The following is an 18,451-nucleotide window of genomic DNA, read 5'->3' on the forward strand; positions in this document are numbered from 1 at the left end:
GTTGATGCTGACTGATTTTTGATGATTAGGTATTGGCAGCTTCCATCTAAAAAGAATACAAAAATTATTAAAACAATGATGAGTGGTTTTCTTTGGTATTTTATAGCACAACAACAAATGAAGGTTATTTAGCGCCAAAGCAATTGGTATAAAGTGCCTTTTCTCAGGGGCATATCAGGGTAGCCGACTTGGGCCGTACACTTTTATTCGCATGTCTGTTATGCTAATCACTGAGCCACAGAGGATTGAAGACACCTTCACCTCCTAGCCCCCAAAGGATGAAGTTTGAGGGATGATAGTTCTGGTTTGTTTAGGTCTCTTTTTTCCCACTCGTACTGATTACCAAATGGTGCAACTGATTTAGGACACTTAGGTTACAATGAGATAATGTCTATAACCCCGCCCAAAAAACAATGCAATATACAGTGCAGTTATCCATACCAGTTTATTCTGACTATGCTACAGTTACTAGCTGTATCAAAAGAACAATAAGGCTATCGACCCCTTTAAGAGCAACAACCACATTTGACAAAATGCTTTTTCTTTTTCTTTTGTTTGGCTTGAATTGTCCATTTCAGCTAGTTTGACTTTTTTCATTAAGAACATCAAGATTCAATAGAATGCTATAAATAAAATCATAGGAAGAAATTACCTAAGGGAATAAATTGTCCAATATCAATAACTTTTAGTTAGACTTTTTCAGAATCTGGTTTTGATACTATTACAAGAATTGTTGCAAAATGTTTGAAAAATGCTAGAAAGGGGCTTAACTATTATTAAATTTGTATATAAAAACAAGACAGGTATACAAACCAATTTCTTTTAAAACATTTTTGATCTCCCTTGGTTACAGGTTATAAATTAGCTGTCCAAAGGACATGATGATGACATACAATTGTCTCATCTGCGAGACCAAAACAATGCCATATCCCAGGATAAATCTTCAAGGCTTGCAGTTTTTGACCCAAATTCTAGGAATCAGTATTATTTCTGCTTTGCAAATTTGCAGTAAGAATTCATGGCACAAAATCGCTGAGCAAGAAAAGCAGTAATAGCTGAAAATTGCAAGCAATCATCATCCAATACGATTTCAATGTCTCAATTCTGCTTTCAGTTCCACAAAATAAAGCTTATGAATTGAACCAAAAAGAAACAGAAAATGCAAGCAGTCCAGTCAAAGTTGGCCTTTTTTTGGTATGAATTGTACTAATGAGACTTTACACTGTAAAATTCATGTGAATATGAATGTGTGTGTGATTTGGATTTTTAACGTAGCTTTAACAGTTTTTCAGTAATGTTGCTACAATGTCTGCAGTGTGTCTGTTTATAGTGATGTCTAGCACTGGGGCATCATGCAGCATACATGTAACATGATGTCACACCCAGTCACAGTATCCTGACACCAGGCTGACCAGTCCTAACATGAACTTTTTAATGCTGAGTGCCAATCAAATCAGCTTTTAGTACCATTTTTATAAGTCTTTGGTATGACTCAGCCAGAGTTTGAACCTGCGACCTTCTGCAGACATTCTAACCACTAGGCCACTGGAGCAGTGCAGTATAAATTGAGCCAAGTTTGCACATTGGCTTATGAATTGCAATCAAACCCCTTTAGGTTCGGGGTAGAGATTTTGAGAAACTAGTCTTAGGGATAATAACAAATGTGTAGGCTTCTTTGCTGTATGTAGCTACGCACCAAGAAAAATGAAAAAGCATTTAGACATGTTGGAGATTAGCAAAGAGATGTCATACAGCTGTTGATATGGATATCAATCTATTTGTTGAATCATCTTCGACTAATTTCACACAGAGATATGTTTTCCAAGCGCATCTTGTTGCTGTTCTCTTTATCATAGATAAATTCACTGTTTGCATCACTTGAGCCCTGATCAGACTCTGCGCACATCAGCTTCTTTCTAGATTTATGATAAGTCAAAGGTGGAAGTTAACGGGGTAAAAGGTCAAAGTCATCCATGAACAATTCATCATTGTAGTTGAGACAGTAATAAGGTTCTCCTGTGATAAAAGTTTCCATTTTTTCCTTGGATCTTTCGCAATATGATTTTACAAGGACAATTTTTTCCTGTGTATCAATGAAACTTGTAAACAGTTTCCTTCACTTTATTTCACTCTTCAAAATCATATATTGCTACATTTTAATCTATTTCCAATTGATTGCAATTTAATTATCTAAACTATTACATCTATTTTCTCATCGTGCAGTATGTGTTCGAGTTAGATTCATATCTTGTTCTTACATATTTTCTGTAAATAAGAAAAAATAAAACAAAAAAATGTATTAAAGAGCTAATTTATTAGCATGTAGAAATACATGTATTTACATAATAAACAGCTTAACAGTCATGTACATATAAATAAAACCTCCATTAACAAGAGTCCCTCAGAGGGACAGATTCTTTACTAGCCCAAAATAATTTCCAGGAATTCTGTTCAACTGCTGAATGTTGGAACCATCTTGAATATTCTTGAGTGACAAGATTTTCAAATCAGCCACTGTGGCAGCCATATTGAATGTAAGATCTGCACCATTTTCATTTTGGACAAAGTGGACACCATTAGAAGGCTTATGGTGAGAACCCTATGTTGATATGACAGTCCTTTCAGGAGAATTAGTGACACAGTTTTCAATATGTTCAATGTGGCAGCCATATTTGAAGTTTGATCAGTACCATTTTCATTCAGGACCAACTAAATTTTATAATTAGTTTTGGGAGTGAAAACCCCATGTTGATATGACCTCACTTTTAGGAGGAGTAGCAGTATCAAGATTTTCAACATGGCCACCATGGTGGCCATATTGGATGTCAGACCAGCATCACTTTCATTTAGTATCATCTAGACATCATAAGAGGTCATCTGATGAAAATGCAGTGTTGATATTCCTTTCTGTCTAGAAGCAGTAGTGACAAGGTATTCACTCAGTCAGCCATATTGGAGATTACGTCCATACAACTTTCATTTCAGACCAACTAGATACCATAAGAACTCTTTTGGTGAAAACCCCATGCTGATATCACTTTCTCTTCTGGAGGATGGCTGCTGTGGTGGTCATATTAGATTTCAGATTGGCACCATTTTCCTTTAGGAACAAACCAAACATCATATAAAGTTTTTTTTAGTGAAAACCCAGTGCTGATACAACAATCCATTCATGTAGATTAGTGATAAAAACTTTTTCCATAGACTGCTTTTGTGGTTGCCATTAAAAGATGACTATGCATGACCATTTTTATTTGGGATCAACCAGACATCACATGAAGTCTTTAGGTGAAAACTCCAGGCTGATATGACTATCTATTTAGAAACAGTGGTAACAACATTTTAAAGTTGGCTGCCATATTGGATGTCAGATTGGCACTATTTCATTTAGGACCTTCTAGACATCATTAGAAGACTTTTCTGGAAACCCAATGTTGATACTCAGGAGGAGTAGAAAATGCGGCTTAAGTTTTGGCCCTATTGGCTGTTCAAGTGGTGAAGACCCCATGTCAATAAGACAATCTGTTCTGGTGAAGTAGCAAAGAACAAGAGTTTCATGATGGCTTATGGGGTGGCCATATTGAATGTCTGAGCAGCACCATTTCCATTTAGGATCAACTAGACCTTAAGATGAATGCGTGTGCAAATTTTCATGGCAATCCTCTGAGTAGTTTAGGAAGAGTTGTGATAACAAACTTGTGCTAATCGATGGCTGGATTATGGACAACAGGCCATCCAGTAAGCTATTCCGGTCTATGAGTGGAAGAGCTAAATATACAAAAGTAATAAATATTATATACAATATAAACACAATTTAATGGACTGGAAACCTAAGCACAAAAATGATTATACTTAATGATCCTAAAATATATCTGATTTGCTACAAAGTATGATCTGCATAACAAATGAAATTTACAAAGAAAATTTTGCCTTTAACAACAAATTGTTAAAATTATGAATTAAAAATAAATATATGCCATGAAAAATAAACAGTTCACATAAGAGGTAAAAAGTCACAACTAAGAATACAGCTAAAAATGCTTTTAAGACAATTAAAATGGTATGAAGAGATTTATCAACATTGGACACGTATAATGGTGTGATGAGATTTATCAACATTGGACACATATAATGGTATGAAGAGATTTATCAACATTGGACAAGTATAATGGTATGAAGAGATTTATCAATATTGGACAGGTATAATGGTATGAAGAGATTTATCAACATTGGACAAGTTTAATGGTATGAAGAGATTTATCAACATTAGACAAGTATAATGGTATGAAGAGATTTATCAACATGGGACAAGTATATGGTATGAAGGGATTTATCAACATTGGACAAAGTAGTCTTTTAAGGTACATAATATCTCTCTAGGGGCCCCGAGTGGCCGAGTGGTCTAAAGCGCTCTCCGTTACGGATCATTGCCATCTCACTTCTGTCTGTGTGAGTTCGAGTCTTCGAATCTGCCAATGTGGGTATGTGAGAAAGCTTGCTAGTAGCTTCTTGTGGGTCGGTGGTTTTTTCCGGGGATTTCCTGGGTTCTTCCTCCACCATTAATACTCGCCGCCATGTATAGCCTATCGTGTGCTGAAAAATGGCATTAAACCCTACAACAACAACAACAACATCTCTCTAAAAACACTCCTGCCAAATCATTGGCATTGTAAGCTTGAATATGTATCAAAATCTATATCTTGTTTGTTGTCTTAAGTATTTGGAAAAATGTCCAAAGTGAAACATTAGAGTGAAATTTAATAATAGATAAACAGAGTCCTCTAGAATGGAGGCAAGCAATGAATGTGAGATCCTCCTCATCAAAAAAATGTAAGTACCCCCTATTAACACCATTCCAACAGAAGAAATACCGTTTTGATCCTTAACAGATCCAGATATACCAGTGCATTATTCATCAGCAGATGTGGGTCTATGTTGTTCACCACAAATTCAGACTATCCATACCTCATTCTCACAGATAATAAAACCACTATGGCTCTTCCACCATACTGGATTTATAAAGAATTTTTACAAAATTTATTCCAGCATGATTTACTCACCTTGGGTACTCTTCCTTTAAAAGATGACTAACATTTATATTTAAGAACATATTTCTGTCAAAATTATAGATTTATTGTTGTGAAAGGAATTTGTCTCATTTAATTTTGACTATACTAATTTAATGTGTTGTAACACATTAAATTTAAAGGCAATAACTGTATGACATATAGGTAAAAAGTATGATCTTATAAATGAATTTTTTTCTGAATCCAACATGAGCAATGGTTACATAGATACATAATGTATGTACTGGATTTACTAAGTTTTCTGGTAAAGACTACTTAAAATTATAAGGGGAATAAAATGGCATGGATCCTGATCTCTGTTTACACTTTATTTGATGGGTCATTACTGTTTACACTCAGATGTGCATTATACACAAATAAATAAAATACTATAACATAACGGCAAGCTTGGCTAAAGTTTGGACATGTCAATCAGTATATAGTGAGATTTCCCTAAACATACCCATCCTCCACCCCCCTTAATCTTTTGTAGCCCAAGTCCAAATAAATCAGTTTATCTACTGATCAACCCACTTTAATCTGGCCATTTGTATAAATTGTCCATAACTTGAGGTTTTGACAATGTCCATTTTATGGGAGTGTTACCATCAAAATTTTCATATTTCCTAGAACCATGCAGAATGTCAAGATCCTGAAGATTCACTTTACATTTGACTTAATAGATATATTTTAAGGCACTACACCATGTACATAAAGTTGTTTGGATATACATATATTGTCCAAAAATCCACAATATCTCAATTTAAAAAAAAACGTGGACTTTTGGTCTAGAGATAATAGAGCCTTTCAGCTTGAGATTCTTTCTTGGCCAATCAATTACACAAGTTTAAAAAAAAAGAAGCTATGATTGGATGGGTAAAGGCACAACAGAACCAATCAAGATATGTACTTCTTCTGCAATGTATTTGTTCATGAAGTAATAAGATGCAGTTTAATGTGAGCAAAGATCTTCTGTAAGCATCTTTTGGATGCAAACTTTTCCTTGCTTGTAACAATATTATATTTGACTTAGCACTCCCATTTGACACTGCAACCCCAGCAGTTTTTTCCCCTCCAGAATCTATTGATACACATGAAGAATAAGTGCGATACTACTATTATGTACATTTTACCATCAAAAAGACCTAAAGAAAACAAAAACAATTTTGACATAACATTCACATACATATAACAAAATATCACAGACTCTTATATGGATATACCTCGTGTCACTGCAAAACTAGGAATAAAAGTATCAGCGTTTTACAAGTATGTGATTAACAAACAAAAAAAATATTTAATTATGTTTAGCACTAACAAAGCACAAATCTTTGGCACAAACATACATTAAACAACTTGTGATATGAAACTGTGGTCATGTTAAGCAAACTACAAGAAATACACAATTCAAATGTTCCTTGTTCTTCAAACACTGAAATTATTCATGTATAAATGTGTATAACTGGTTTAGTTGTAATCTGAGCATCTGTACAGTCATTCATAAATAAATTAAATATCATTCGGTTTGAGTCAACATTCTGGCACATTACTTTCCTACCAGTACACATGATAAATGAGTAGCTACCCATTATATCTAAACACTTAGGGGCCGTCCATTTAGTACATACACATGGAGGGGGAGTAGGTGTAACCTAAATGCATATGCTTGTGTATGGATGGGGGGGTCTACTGAGAATGTATGTACACTTAGGAAACTTGGGCGGGTGGGTGTGAAACCTCGATAATAATTCATCTAATACATAACCTGCTCGACTGGTTCAGTTGGTGTTTGAATTTTAGCAGACACTAGTCAAACATTTTTAAGTTTCACAGCTTATTTCTTTGATGCAGCCAGACATTCAATGTTGGTGGACTACCTGTTTTATTAAACACATTAATATTAGTAATCCTTGATTGTTTCTGCATAAATTAAATATAGGCTGTTCTATAGAATTGGGGTGTGTGTCAAACGTACATAAGCAGGTGGGGGTGTGTGTAAAGAATTATGCATGTGTACAGGGAGGAGTCAAGCTTTGCTAGATTTTTGCGTACATACTAATTGGATGGCCCCTTATAAGTCAGGTCCAGCTGCAAACTGCACAGACCCAGATTTGTTGTTGCATAATGCACAAGCAGATCTGGGTCTATGTAGTTTGTTAGAAGTAATTAATAGAACAAACAACATAGACCCTGATCTAAGAGCAACCAGGGTATATGTTGTTTGCAGTCAGACTTATAAACAAGCATTTACAGTAGCTTTGTAAACCTTTTGGGGTGAAGTTGAAGATGTTTTCTCTGAAACTAATACATGTATTTAACATATTTCTGTCGTTGCTATAATAAAAATAATAATAATAATAATAACAAGAAACACAGTGACTGAAAAAGCAAATACTGGTACAATTTGTAAGTAAAATGGAATGTTCTGTTACTAAATTAAAATATTTAACACTGTAACAGTAAACCATATGGTAAATAGCAAAGATACAGGCCTGGAGATATTGAAAGTGCTGAGACTGACTTTTCAATTTCTGTCAATCAAATGAGGCATTACATAATAGTCCTATTTGACTGGGTGACACAGAATCTGAGGCTTAAGAGTTTAATGATTTCCAGGTAAGGGGCCATCCATATACATGTAGTATGTATGCAAAAATCGAGCAAAGCTTGACCCTTCCCTGTAAAGATGCATACTTTTTACACACACCCCCTTTGTAAGTACACTTGACACAACCCCCCCAATTCTATAAAATGACCTATATTTAATCCATGCAGAAATGATAAAGGATTAATAATATTAAGGTGTTTAATAAAACAGATAATCAACCGACGTTGAATGTCTGGCTGCATCAAAGAAATAAGCTGTGTAACTTCAAAAAGTTTGTCTAGTGTCCACTAAAATTCAAATGCTGACTGAACCAGTGGAACAGATTACTTATTAGACAAATTACTGAGGTTTCACCCCCTCCTCCATTTCTTATGTGCATGTACATTTTCAGTAGACCCCACCAATACACAAGTGTATGCATTTGGGTTACCCCCCCTCCATGCGTATGTACTAAATGGATGGCCCTTAAGATCTGCTACCACATAATGCCTTGTCAAAATCAGGATCAGTTAGAAAAAGGAATGGCATAAACACTTGCCTGTGGATGCATTATTGCTCACAGCTGAATGTGCATTATATCCAAGCATATATGAAAATTTATTGTCTGAGGCTTATTAAGGGTATGCTTTAAAAAAAAAAATGGTGTTTTTGTACAGTTAAGGGTCCAAACAATCCAAAATTACAACAAGAAAATGTAAAGACTGATGTGTATTTTTTGCACTACTTTCAGTTGGTAATCTACCTTCAGGTAATGGTAATCTACCTTTAGGAAATGGGAATTACATTGAAAACAAGAGGAAAGTACCCTGTCACAATAAAATAACAGCTAAATGAGTATTTAAAAGTTAATCAGATTTGCACATGCTGAATATCATTGACTTGCATTATAAAATGCACAAAGAGAAGTGTAAGTTTGTGAGTGAATTTTTTCAGTATCGTAGAATCAATGAAGTCACATCAGTTTTCTACAGAAAACCTGTGCTGCCAGTTTATCACATATCATACTCTACTAAAGAATTCATGTGGTATCATATACTTTTAACTGTTGTTGCAATTATTAAAACTCTAAAAGCAGTTTTTAAAAATATTATGTAACAGGCATATTTAGTGAATATGTGTCTCTTTCCTACAGCTGAGAGGTCACCAGAAACAGACAATAATGAAATATGGCCTGGACCTCCATAATAGAAGTGTAGAGTTATTGGGTAGACATAAGCAAGTTTTATGTCTCTATATCAAACAGTATTAGAGTCAAAGTGCATAGGAATTGACTAATATGTGACCTTGACATGAAACGTGACTTCTGCATGAGTGACAAAAGCAACTAGAACCCCAAATATGGAATGCAACACATCTAGTTAAACAATGAAAATTGCATCCATTTATCTTAAAAGGCTGTATGCTACAAAGCAGATGGGAAAGTATTACTGAAAAATAAAATACTGGCCTTGACCTTAAAGACAGGATCTCAATAAGATATACAATGTATATGCCAAGTTTTATCCCTTATCCCATAACTTTAAATGGGACTAATATTAAAGAATGGAGAAAGAAAGTAGGATTCTGTTTGTTTTAAATATTTTGTTTTAATGGCTATATCATGCAGAGAAAATGAGAGTTAAGTACCTGACACAAAGATATGGGGCAGCCAACCTAGGCTGACCTGGATGGATATTAAACCCACAACCCTTGGATTATAAGTCTGATGCTTTGCCAACTGGCAATGAAGGAAAACATAAAATATCAACCCATGACCTTGCTCTTAAAAATTAGAACCCTAGTGTGGTATGTGACACATCTGCTAATGATATATAAAAAATATACAAGTTTCATCTCTTAATAAGAAAGGGCTTATTCAGAAATGTCCCTTAAATTACAGAAAGGAGAGGATGGAAACTTAAAATAGTGACCTTTGACTTTAACAACCAAAATTGTGGTAAATGTGGTATGCAATACATCTTTTAATGATGATATAAAGATAAATCAAATTTTATCTCTTAATCTCTTTATTAAAGACCAAATGGATAAAAGACATAAAATATTAAGCCATAACCTTAACTTTAAAGATATGATCCCCAAACGATGATGTACAAGTACACCAAGTTCCATCCCTTAATTTCAAGCAGCTGAAACAATACAGGGGAATGGAAGTGTGAAGGAAAATTTAAAATAGAGTCATGACCTTGACCTTGAATGACACAAAATGTGGTATGCACATATCTTTTAATGTTTTATTCATTAATATTTAATGGCTTGAAAGTTACCTTGCAGAAAGGAAAGTGCAGTGGGAACTATTAAGCTGTGACCTTGACTTTCAAGATAGGGTCTGCCCAATGTGTTACACAACACACCTTCTAATGTGGTGTAGAAGTATACTATGTTTGCTTCCTTAATCTCAAACGGCTTGAAACTTATAGAGTGGAAATTAGTGTGTGAGGGACAGTCACATACTGAGCCTTGACCTTGACCTTAAAGATAGGACCCCTAACGTGAAGTTTAACAAACCTAATGATCATGTACAAGTATACAGAGTTTCATTCCTTCATTTGAGATGGCTTTAATTTACAGTGCAACATGTTACATTTCTATGAGTTTCTTCTATTCCTTTCTTTTTGATGGAACATGATCAAGTTTCAACAAATTGTTTCAACTGGAATGGAGAGAAGTTTCTGACTAGCAGCTTTTCACAAATCAATAGCTTACTGATGGCAATCATTACTAATTCAGAAGTCTTTATGCAAATGAGAAATAATAAACTCTATAATACCTTTCAGTAAAATATGAAAACATTTTATGCATGAGATTCCAACTGACTGTCAATACGGACTCTTTGATCCTTCTTTCTCGGTGGTTTTCCCTGACCAGCCTCTGAGCTGCCACTGCTCAAAATACCTTCTTGGGAGCCTCTTTTTTTTCTTCTGCGCCTAAAGAGTAAATATCATCTTGGTTACAATACTGTACACATCTTTAGTTTTGACAATTACGCAGCAGTCCAGACTTAAAATGCTTTTCATTAGTTGTTGAAAAATAATACAGTGGTACATGTTTATATCGTAATACTCGAGAATAAATTTCTTAAAAATAATGAAGTGATCTGTGTTTATATCATAATACTCTGAATTAAATTACTTAAAAATAATGCAGTGGCCCATATTTTTTAAATAAACGATTAAATTGCTGCTGTAGTCCATGTTTATAACATAATTTTGATTTATTTTAAGACTTAAAAATAATGCAGTGGTCCCAGTTTATAAAATACTCTTGATTTAGTTTACTGCACAATAATGAAGTGATTCATCTCTACAGATACTCTAATTTAATTTTCTTTTAGACCATTTTTTAATTTCTGGAAAAAAATGACATGTTCATCAGAACTAAAAAATTTGAACCGCAGAAATGAATAATCTTCTTCCAAAAGCTGAATCATTGTTCATTAGGTTTTAAATTTACATTATTTATCAAGTAAAATCCAGGAAAATTGGTTACCCCACCCCATAATACATACACAGTGTTAGCAAATGTGAAAAAGCACTGAACACGAGGTTATTTTGTTGTAATTTTATTTTCACTCTATTTATGATTAACATATTCATTAAACATCAATAATAAATATCTGATCTAAAGTTAAGTATACAGTGTAATTAATAAATAATGAAGATGAATCTCATCTCAAATGGACAGAAGTGTAAAACTTAAAGACAGGGATAGTGTTGCAATATTGGAATGAGATTTTGGACTGCAAAAATAACCTGATTTTATATATATATATATATATATATATATATATATATATATATATATATATATATATATATATATATATGTATGTATGTATGTATGTATGTATGTATGTATGTATACATTTCTAGCAACCCTATGTGAAAGAAGAGGAATAAAGTAGAATTCCATTGTTTTATTTAAAAGGCATGAAAATTATGACCAAATAGGGTTAATATATTTGTCAAAAAAACAGCTTTGATTACTGTCATTACAAATGTGTGCAAATATTAAATCATCTGCTAGTAGAACTAGCAATTTAAATTTATTTCAGTTTTCAAAATATTACTCAAAAGCTGTACAAGTCCAAAAGATTTGTATTCAGTTTCCAATTGTCCCCTTAAACATGTAGTTGTAATGTTGAGGTTACTCAGCTCTAATATTAGTGACCATTAAGGTCTGATTAGATGACCACTATGGTGTGAAAACATCTCTGCAAGCATATTTATCATGGTTGTCTACAAATACCTTTAAAAAGCTTTGAATGTTGTCATTTTAGTGATATTTTAGAAACTAAAAGAAAATAAATTCCTTGTTCTTTTGGCAGTTTATTAAATATTTGTACCTATTAGTAATTACATTAATTTAATCTAGGTATCCTTATCAATTTTGACTAACTGCGATATATAGTTTCTGCTTTGCTTATTTGAAATCATATGGTCCAAATACATGGTGAAATGACCAAAACTGGCATCTAAGGCTCCAACACCCAGCTCCAAATCGCAATGGCCATACATAAATTAGCTTTTCTACGACTGTTCATGCAGTGTGTAATTGATTTTCAGCATAAATTCAAAATAAGTTGGAATAGTTGGGCAATTTTGAAAAGGTGTGGAAAATGTGTCTGATGAAAAAGTAGGAATAGGAAAAACTAAAGCCACTGGAATTTATGGAAGTGTTTCTCTCAAAGCCTTTGTCAGTTCCATACCCTCGACCAATATATATATATATATATATATATATATATATATATATATATATATATATATATATGAAATCAAAATCGCTGGCACATCAACAATATTCCAGGCTATTTGTACATCAGCACAATGAAGGTTACAATTCATTCAGAACACCACTGGAATTTGTTCAGACTGCTCTATACTTCTGTACTTGTAATAGACCTTTTATAATTATTTGGGATTTAATTCACAATAGCATCTGACATTCTTTTGTCTGATATTTAACCTATTACTAACAACTGGGGTTCCAATACATTTCTCTATGAATAATCTCTCAAGTACAAGGTTTATTTTTATGAACTTATCTAATATTTATTTTAATCAATAACTTGTAGCCCTTATTTGAAATTCATATTATGTCAGTTTAATCATGGAACCATGAATAGGATATTTATGTGGCTCTCAACCTGCTATCCAATCCTGTTGTCAAACATATTATATAAACTAAGTTTTACATTTTAATTTAGTGCCAGTCTGTCTTTACCAATAAAGCACTGTTATTACTATTATTAGGTTTGTCCTTCCTTCCATTTCAACTGCAATCATACTTCTGCTCTGTCCACTGAGTGGTGAATTGATATTTTCAAAATGTTGTGTCTACATACAACCTAATCATATCACAGTGTTTAAAGTCTATCATGCATATATATCTGGATAGGCTGGATATGATAAATCCACACATTTCTGTTGAAAAAAATGGGAAGAAATTTTTAACAATTAAGTCTCCGATTTAGAACGGTGAATAGGAAGGGGATTTCAACTACAATTGGTCTGCTGATGAAAATGTCTAATTTTGTACAGATTAGTACTTGTTACATAAATCATCAAAGGATACTGATTCATCCACACACAAACCCCAATAAAAAAAACCTTCTGGTTTCCAGATGCTAGGTCAAATTATCCAACTTCTTCCAGACATAAATATTTCACAACTTCTCTCCCTTTGTACCAGCCATTTATCCAGTCAGGTAAAATGCTATCAATTATTGGAGCCATTTTATGACAGTTCAACTTTCAACCTGTAATGCAGCAATGATCCTGGCTAATCTATGCATATCTGATACGCTGGAAAACCCCAGAGACACTGCTAATGTTGTAAGTGGCTTTTTTGTCATTTTCCACCTGGTTGCACAAATTGAGAATTGTAACTATTCACCTGGGCTGAGTAAAATCTAAATTCCATTTAAAATATAAAACCAAATTCCTCAACAGTGCTGACTCTGACATTTAGGATAGGGTAGTAATAATTTATATAAAATTGTATGTAGTTAAAATGCGATAAAAATTTAAAGAAAGTTGAGTTTACAGTTAATTAAAAATGCAATGAAAATTTCAAGATACAGAAAGTGAAGTTTACAATAATTACTGTAATTACCTATAAAATTTACAATAATTATTGCAATTACTAATACAATCAATAAACTGTTACTAAAGGTTCACCATATTTTGAACTTTCAAAAAAGAGGACACTCCTGAGAGTGACTTCATCTGCATCAGGACTTATATAGAGATTTAAAGACTGAAAAGGAAAGAAAGCAACCACAGCTACTGTAAATATGATAACCTGCTAAATAAAAAGTCCTTAATTTATTCATCTGCCTATAATGGTCACATTGTACAGTGTGCTTCTGCAATTTAAATTGATGACCAAAACATGATTTTTATTTAATGCCAAATAAAAAGTTTCTGTTAATGAATCACATTGCAATTATCAGCAGCCAACTTTTAATTCTTGTGTATTTTGCTAAATACCAGCCATCTTTTAAATCAATATTCTAACATGATGCCGGTTGTCTCCCTTAACAACATAAACAGGGAAAAAGGTATTATCTTATACAATACATACCATCTTTACTTGCTTATGAGTTCAACTGCCAACTACAAAGACCCATATCTACAATTGCATAATGCACTCTCAGATCGGGTTCTGTGCAGTTTGTTAGGGGTAATCAGTAGAACAAACAATATAGACCCTAATCTGCAGGTGCATTATGATATGGCAGATCAGGATCTGTGTTGTTTGCAATTTGACTCAATAAGTGAGTATATATGGTACCTCTTTTTGGAGGTGCCAACAGTAATGGTTTGTAACACTGCATTGCCTTCACTTGAGTGTGCAGCAGATAGTTAAGCAAGAAGCTTGCATGCAATAATACTAGAAGAACCACCGACCCACGAGAAGCTACTGTCAAAAAATTCATAATGAAACAAAGTTTATGTTCACCCCTAATGTATCACTTGGTTGTCTTGTTGCATTAATTCTTCAGGACTCCGGGTACTAACTACCCGGGTACTAACTACACATAAAGCTTTGAACCAGTCTAGAAATGGGTGAACATAAAACAGGATATTTGGGATGGGAAGGTCATGATTGGTTGATAATATGCAGCATAATTCGAGTAAAATTCATTAATTGAAATGACATGGTGTTAGGGCTCTGCTGGCACATTGTCAGTTTTTTTTACTACCATGGTAATAATGTCTTGAAATCCAAATGTTCAAAGATCTATTAGTATCTTGTCTCTTACACCTAGATGTGCTAAATGTGTATCTGTGTAATTAATTTTAACAGAAATCAATACCAACTCTGCATTATGAGCATTTCTGCATAAAACAGGGCAAACATTTAGGTTTTAAGAGATTTTGAGAATATATTTATTGTTGTTTATTTCCAACAGTAACAGGAGCACTGTTTTCAGCATACGTACAAACATTACCAAGTCTGTAGTAACTTGAGACATAATTTAAATTTCAGTTTTTTTCTGTACCAATTAATTGTCTGATGTTGACAATAAAATTTACACCACCTATAAAAAAGGAAATTATATAGACAATTTCATTAATCTTGGACTTTAGAAAAGAAATAATTATGATAAAGAAAGCACAAAGAGAAACAGTATGAGAGAGAATGATGATTGATTGTATTTTTATGGCACACCATCACTGTTGAGCTATTTAGCATATATAAAAGATTATATGTAGGATTATTTGAAAGTGATAAAAGTTTTCTTATCAACCATCGATAATAGAATCAAACAGTTTAAAGCAAAACGATAAGATGATAAGAGCAATATATAAAGCTTCCTGATCAATGGGGAATGTAAATGGTGTATGTTAATGAAGATTTAGATGAAAAGGTACTAAATATAAAGGATGGTATATACATTACATAAAAATGCTCAAGGTGTTAGCATAAAAGTTATATCGTAGAATAAATGTTTACTTCTTTCAAGCATTTTAAAATACAAGAGACATTTATTATATAAAAAAGTTCCTTCATGATATGCACATTGTGAGAGAAAGAGAGAAAACTTGATATGGCTGATGAAAACTTCTACCATTATATTTTAGATTTGTTACCTAATAAATTAACCTTTATTCAAGAAATATCAGCCTCACAAGAATTCATGTGGAAATCATCAGGCATTTGCAATTTATTGCTGGGCATTTTGGCAATTAACATTCAAGTTGCATGAATTATACATGAGCTGGCCCATGGGTATTAGGCTACATGATTACCTACAAATCAATTGTAAATTCTAACCTGGTTTATTCAGTGGAAATGGAGTTTGGGGGAAAACATGAAATATTCATATCACTAACATGGCTGAGCTACCATAAATTCCCCAGACAAATAGTACATGTAAAATAACAAAAAAGTAGTAAATCCAGATGACACTGTACTGGTCTGGTTGTAAGTGAAAGTAGTGGATAATTTGTGCACAGATATGCTAATTTATCTGTTACTGTATCAGAAGTGACTGTTGTATTAATACAGTGTCATTAATTTATTTACCATCTGTACTTGTTTATATGTCTAACCCAACTGCAAACTGTACAAACTCAAATCTGCATAATGCTCTGACAGATCTGGGTCTGCAGTTTGTCATGAGTAATCAGTAGAACAAAATGATTTTAACATACATGTTGAATTTCTGTTTCTGGCAAAGGAAAACATTTGGTTTGCTTGAGCACTGTTTATAGTTATGTGTTTAAGTTGAAAACTTCGGTGATTTGCAAGCCTGGGTCAGCTGTCTCTGTTTTCATTTGGAAGGGAACTTGTCTCCAACTTCCTCGGCATAGTATAGACAATAAAATGTGCCATACAAAACAATACAAAGACTGGGCAAATGGAGAATGAATAATGATTTCTCTTAATGGGACTGGAAACTGTTGCAGATTAGCTACAGCATATGAATCTGATTTACCAGACTGACATTTGGAAACCCAACAATTTCATCCTGGTCTAGGCTTCTTCAGTGGTGTTTGTTGTTGCTGTGGTTGTGGGTTTAATGCCACATTTTAGCACACAACAGCCTATACATGGCAGCCAGTATATCTGGTTGAGGAAGAACCTGTGAAAATCCTGGGAAGAACCACTGACCCACATGAAGCTACTGGCAAGATTGCTCACTACCCACACTGACCAAGCCTGAGCCTTGAACCCATGCAGACAGAGGTGAGATGGCAGTAATGGGTAAAGGAAAGCACTTTAGGCCACTCAGTCACCCAGGGCCCCATTTATAGCAAGATACATTATATGTATATCTAATCTATATCAATCATAATATTTATAATTGAATTCTCTTATCCAAAACAGATTAGACTGCTCCAGTGGCCTATTGGTTAGAGCATTTGCCTTGGCTGCAGGAGGTCATAGGTTCAAACTCAGGCTGAGTCATACCAAAGACTTGTAACAGTTGTACTAGCAGCTGCCTTGCTTGGCACTCAACATTAAGAGTTAGTGTTAGTACTAGTTGGCCAGGTGTCAGCATAATGTGACTGGGGGGACATGATCATATATGTCTATGGCATGATGCCTCAGTGCTAGACATCACTATAAACTGTCACACTGCAGACATCATAGCAATATGACTGATTTGTTTTATATAAAGTTACATTAAAAATCCAAAACACACATCCAAAGCACACCAAAACAGACTCACGCTGAGTCTGCTTTACTGAGGCAACCATCTTAACTTGCATTCAGGTCATGTGACAACAAAACATTAAAGGTGAAAATCCAGAATAAAAAGAGTCCTAAAAGTCCAATCACAAGTCCAAAAGCATAGGTTATTCTGAATGAATTCCAGTGTGTTCTAAATGAATCCTCTCAAACATTAACTGAAACACAACTAAAATTGATTCCTCTAAAGCTTGATGTTAAGATAGGAATGAATTATTCTGAAGCAAAAAGCATTTATATTAAAAGCTAAGATACAATAACAGAACAAGGATGAGAGTAATTTCCCATCAAATTTGTAAACAACTGGATTTTAGAACATTCTTGATTTAAAAAACCTAGGCACCGAACTCAACATCTGTAAACATGTTTACCTCCAAGTAATAATAATCTTAATATATAATCTACAATCATAATATTAGCATTGTATTATGTTGTTTAGAAAAAAAGACATTGGTCAAGCCCAACTCCAACCCACAATTATGGACACAGATCAGTAATACGATACAAATTTATATACATAGCATATAATCATGGACAAAAGCCAACAAAATACAAATTAAATATACATAACATTTCATTTAAAATGAAACTCCTCTGATAATTTCGATTTTTTGTTTTCCAAAGCTCACAATAATAGATTTTGTTTCAAATAAATACTCCTTTAGGATCTCCTATTTTTGACACAAGATTCAGTTCAAAACTCTCTGCATTCTGTAACTTTGATCAGAATTAAAATGGAACCATAGAACTTTCAGGACTTTCTGAACTTTTGCTCATTTTCTTGCATGCTAAATTTTAGTAACATAGTTTTAATCCAAGCAGCATATCTCAATCTCAGGTTTTGACCTGTTACTGAGTTTCAATCTCAACAAATTTTGAGATTCTGTGTCTGTTCCTGTGCTATGTTTGTTGAAATTTTGGTTTAATCAGCTTTCTGATAATATTAACAAAGTAAATTTTTACAATAGTTGCTCAGAAGGTAAAATTTAAAAACAATAATTAAAAAATATGCAGATCTTATGTACTTTGAAAGTTTAAAACACTGTGGACCCAAACTGGTTTATTCTAGTTT

At 33.6% G+C, this 18,451-nt stretch overlaps 1 protein-coding gene across 2 annotated transcripts in view; it reads right to left on the reverse strand.

Moving 5' to 3' along the window:
- Nucleotides 1-2,295: 2,295 nt before the first annotated feature.
- LOC149807413 (jouberin-like) overlaps nucleotides 2,296-18,451 on the reverse strand; it is a 146,889-nt gene continuing 130,733 nt past the window's right edge. The window contains exons 34-35 of one of the 2 annotated variants that reach the window (XM_089966508.1): nucleotides 10,442-10,598; nucleotides 2,296-3,768 (exon numbers count right to left, since the gene is read on the reverse strand). In XM_089966508.1, the coding sequence (XP_089822634.1) occupies nucleotides 10,466-10,598 (133 nt within the window). In that variant the 3' untranslated portion in view covers nucleotides 2,296-3,768; nucleotides 10,442-10,465. Of the gene's footprint in view, nucleotides 10,599-18,451 lie in introns of both variants that reach the window. The other variant, XM_089966517.1, reaches the window with a different exon arrangement.

Source organism: Sinohyriopsis cumingii, chromosome 1 (assembly GCF_028554795.1).
Source record: "Sinohyriopsis cumingii isolate HCF-2022 chromosome 1, ASM2855479v2, whole genome shotgun sequence".
Taxonomy (NCBI): domain Eukaryota; kingdom Metazoa; phylum Mollusca; class Bivalvia; order Unionida; family Unionidae; genus Sinohyriopsis; species Sinohyriopsis cumingii.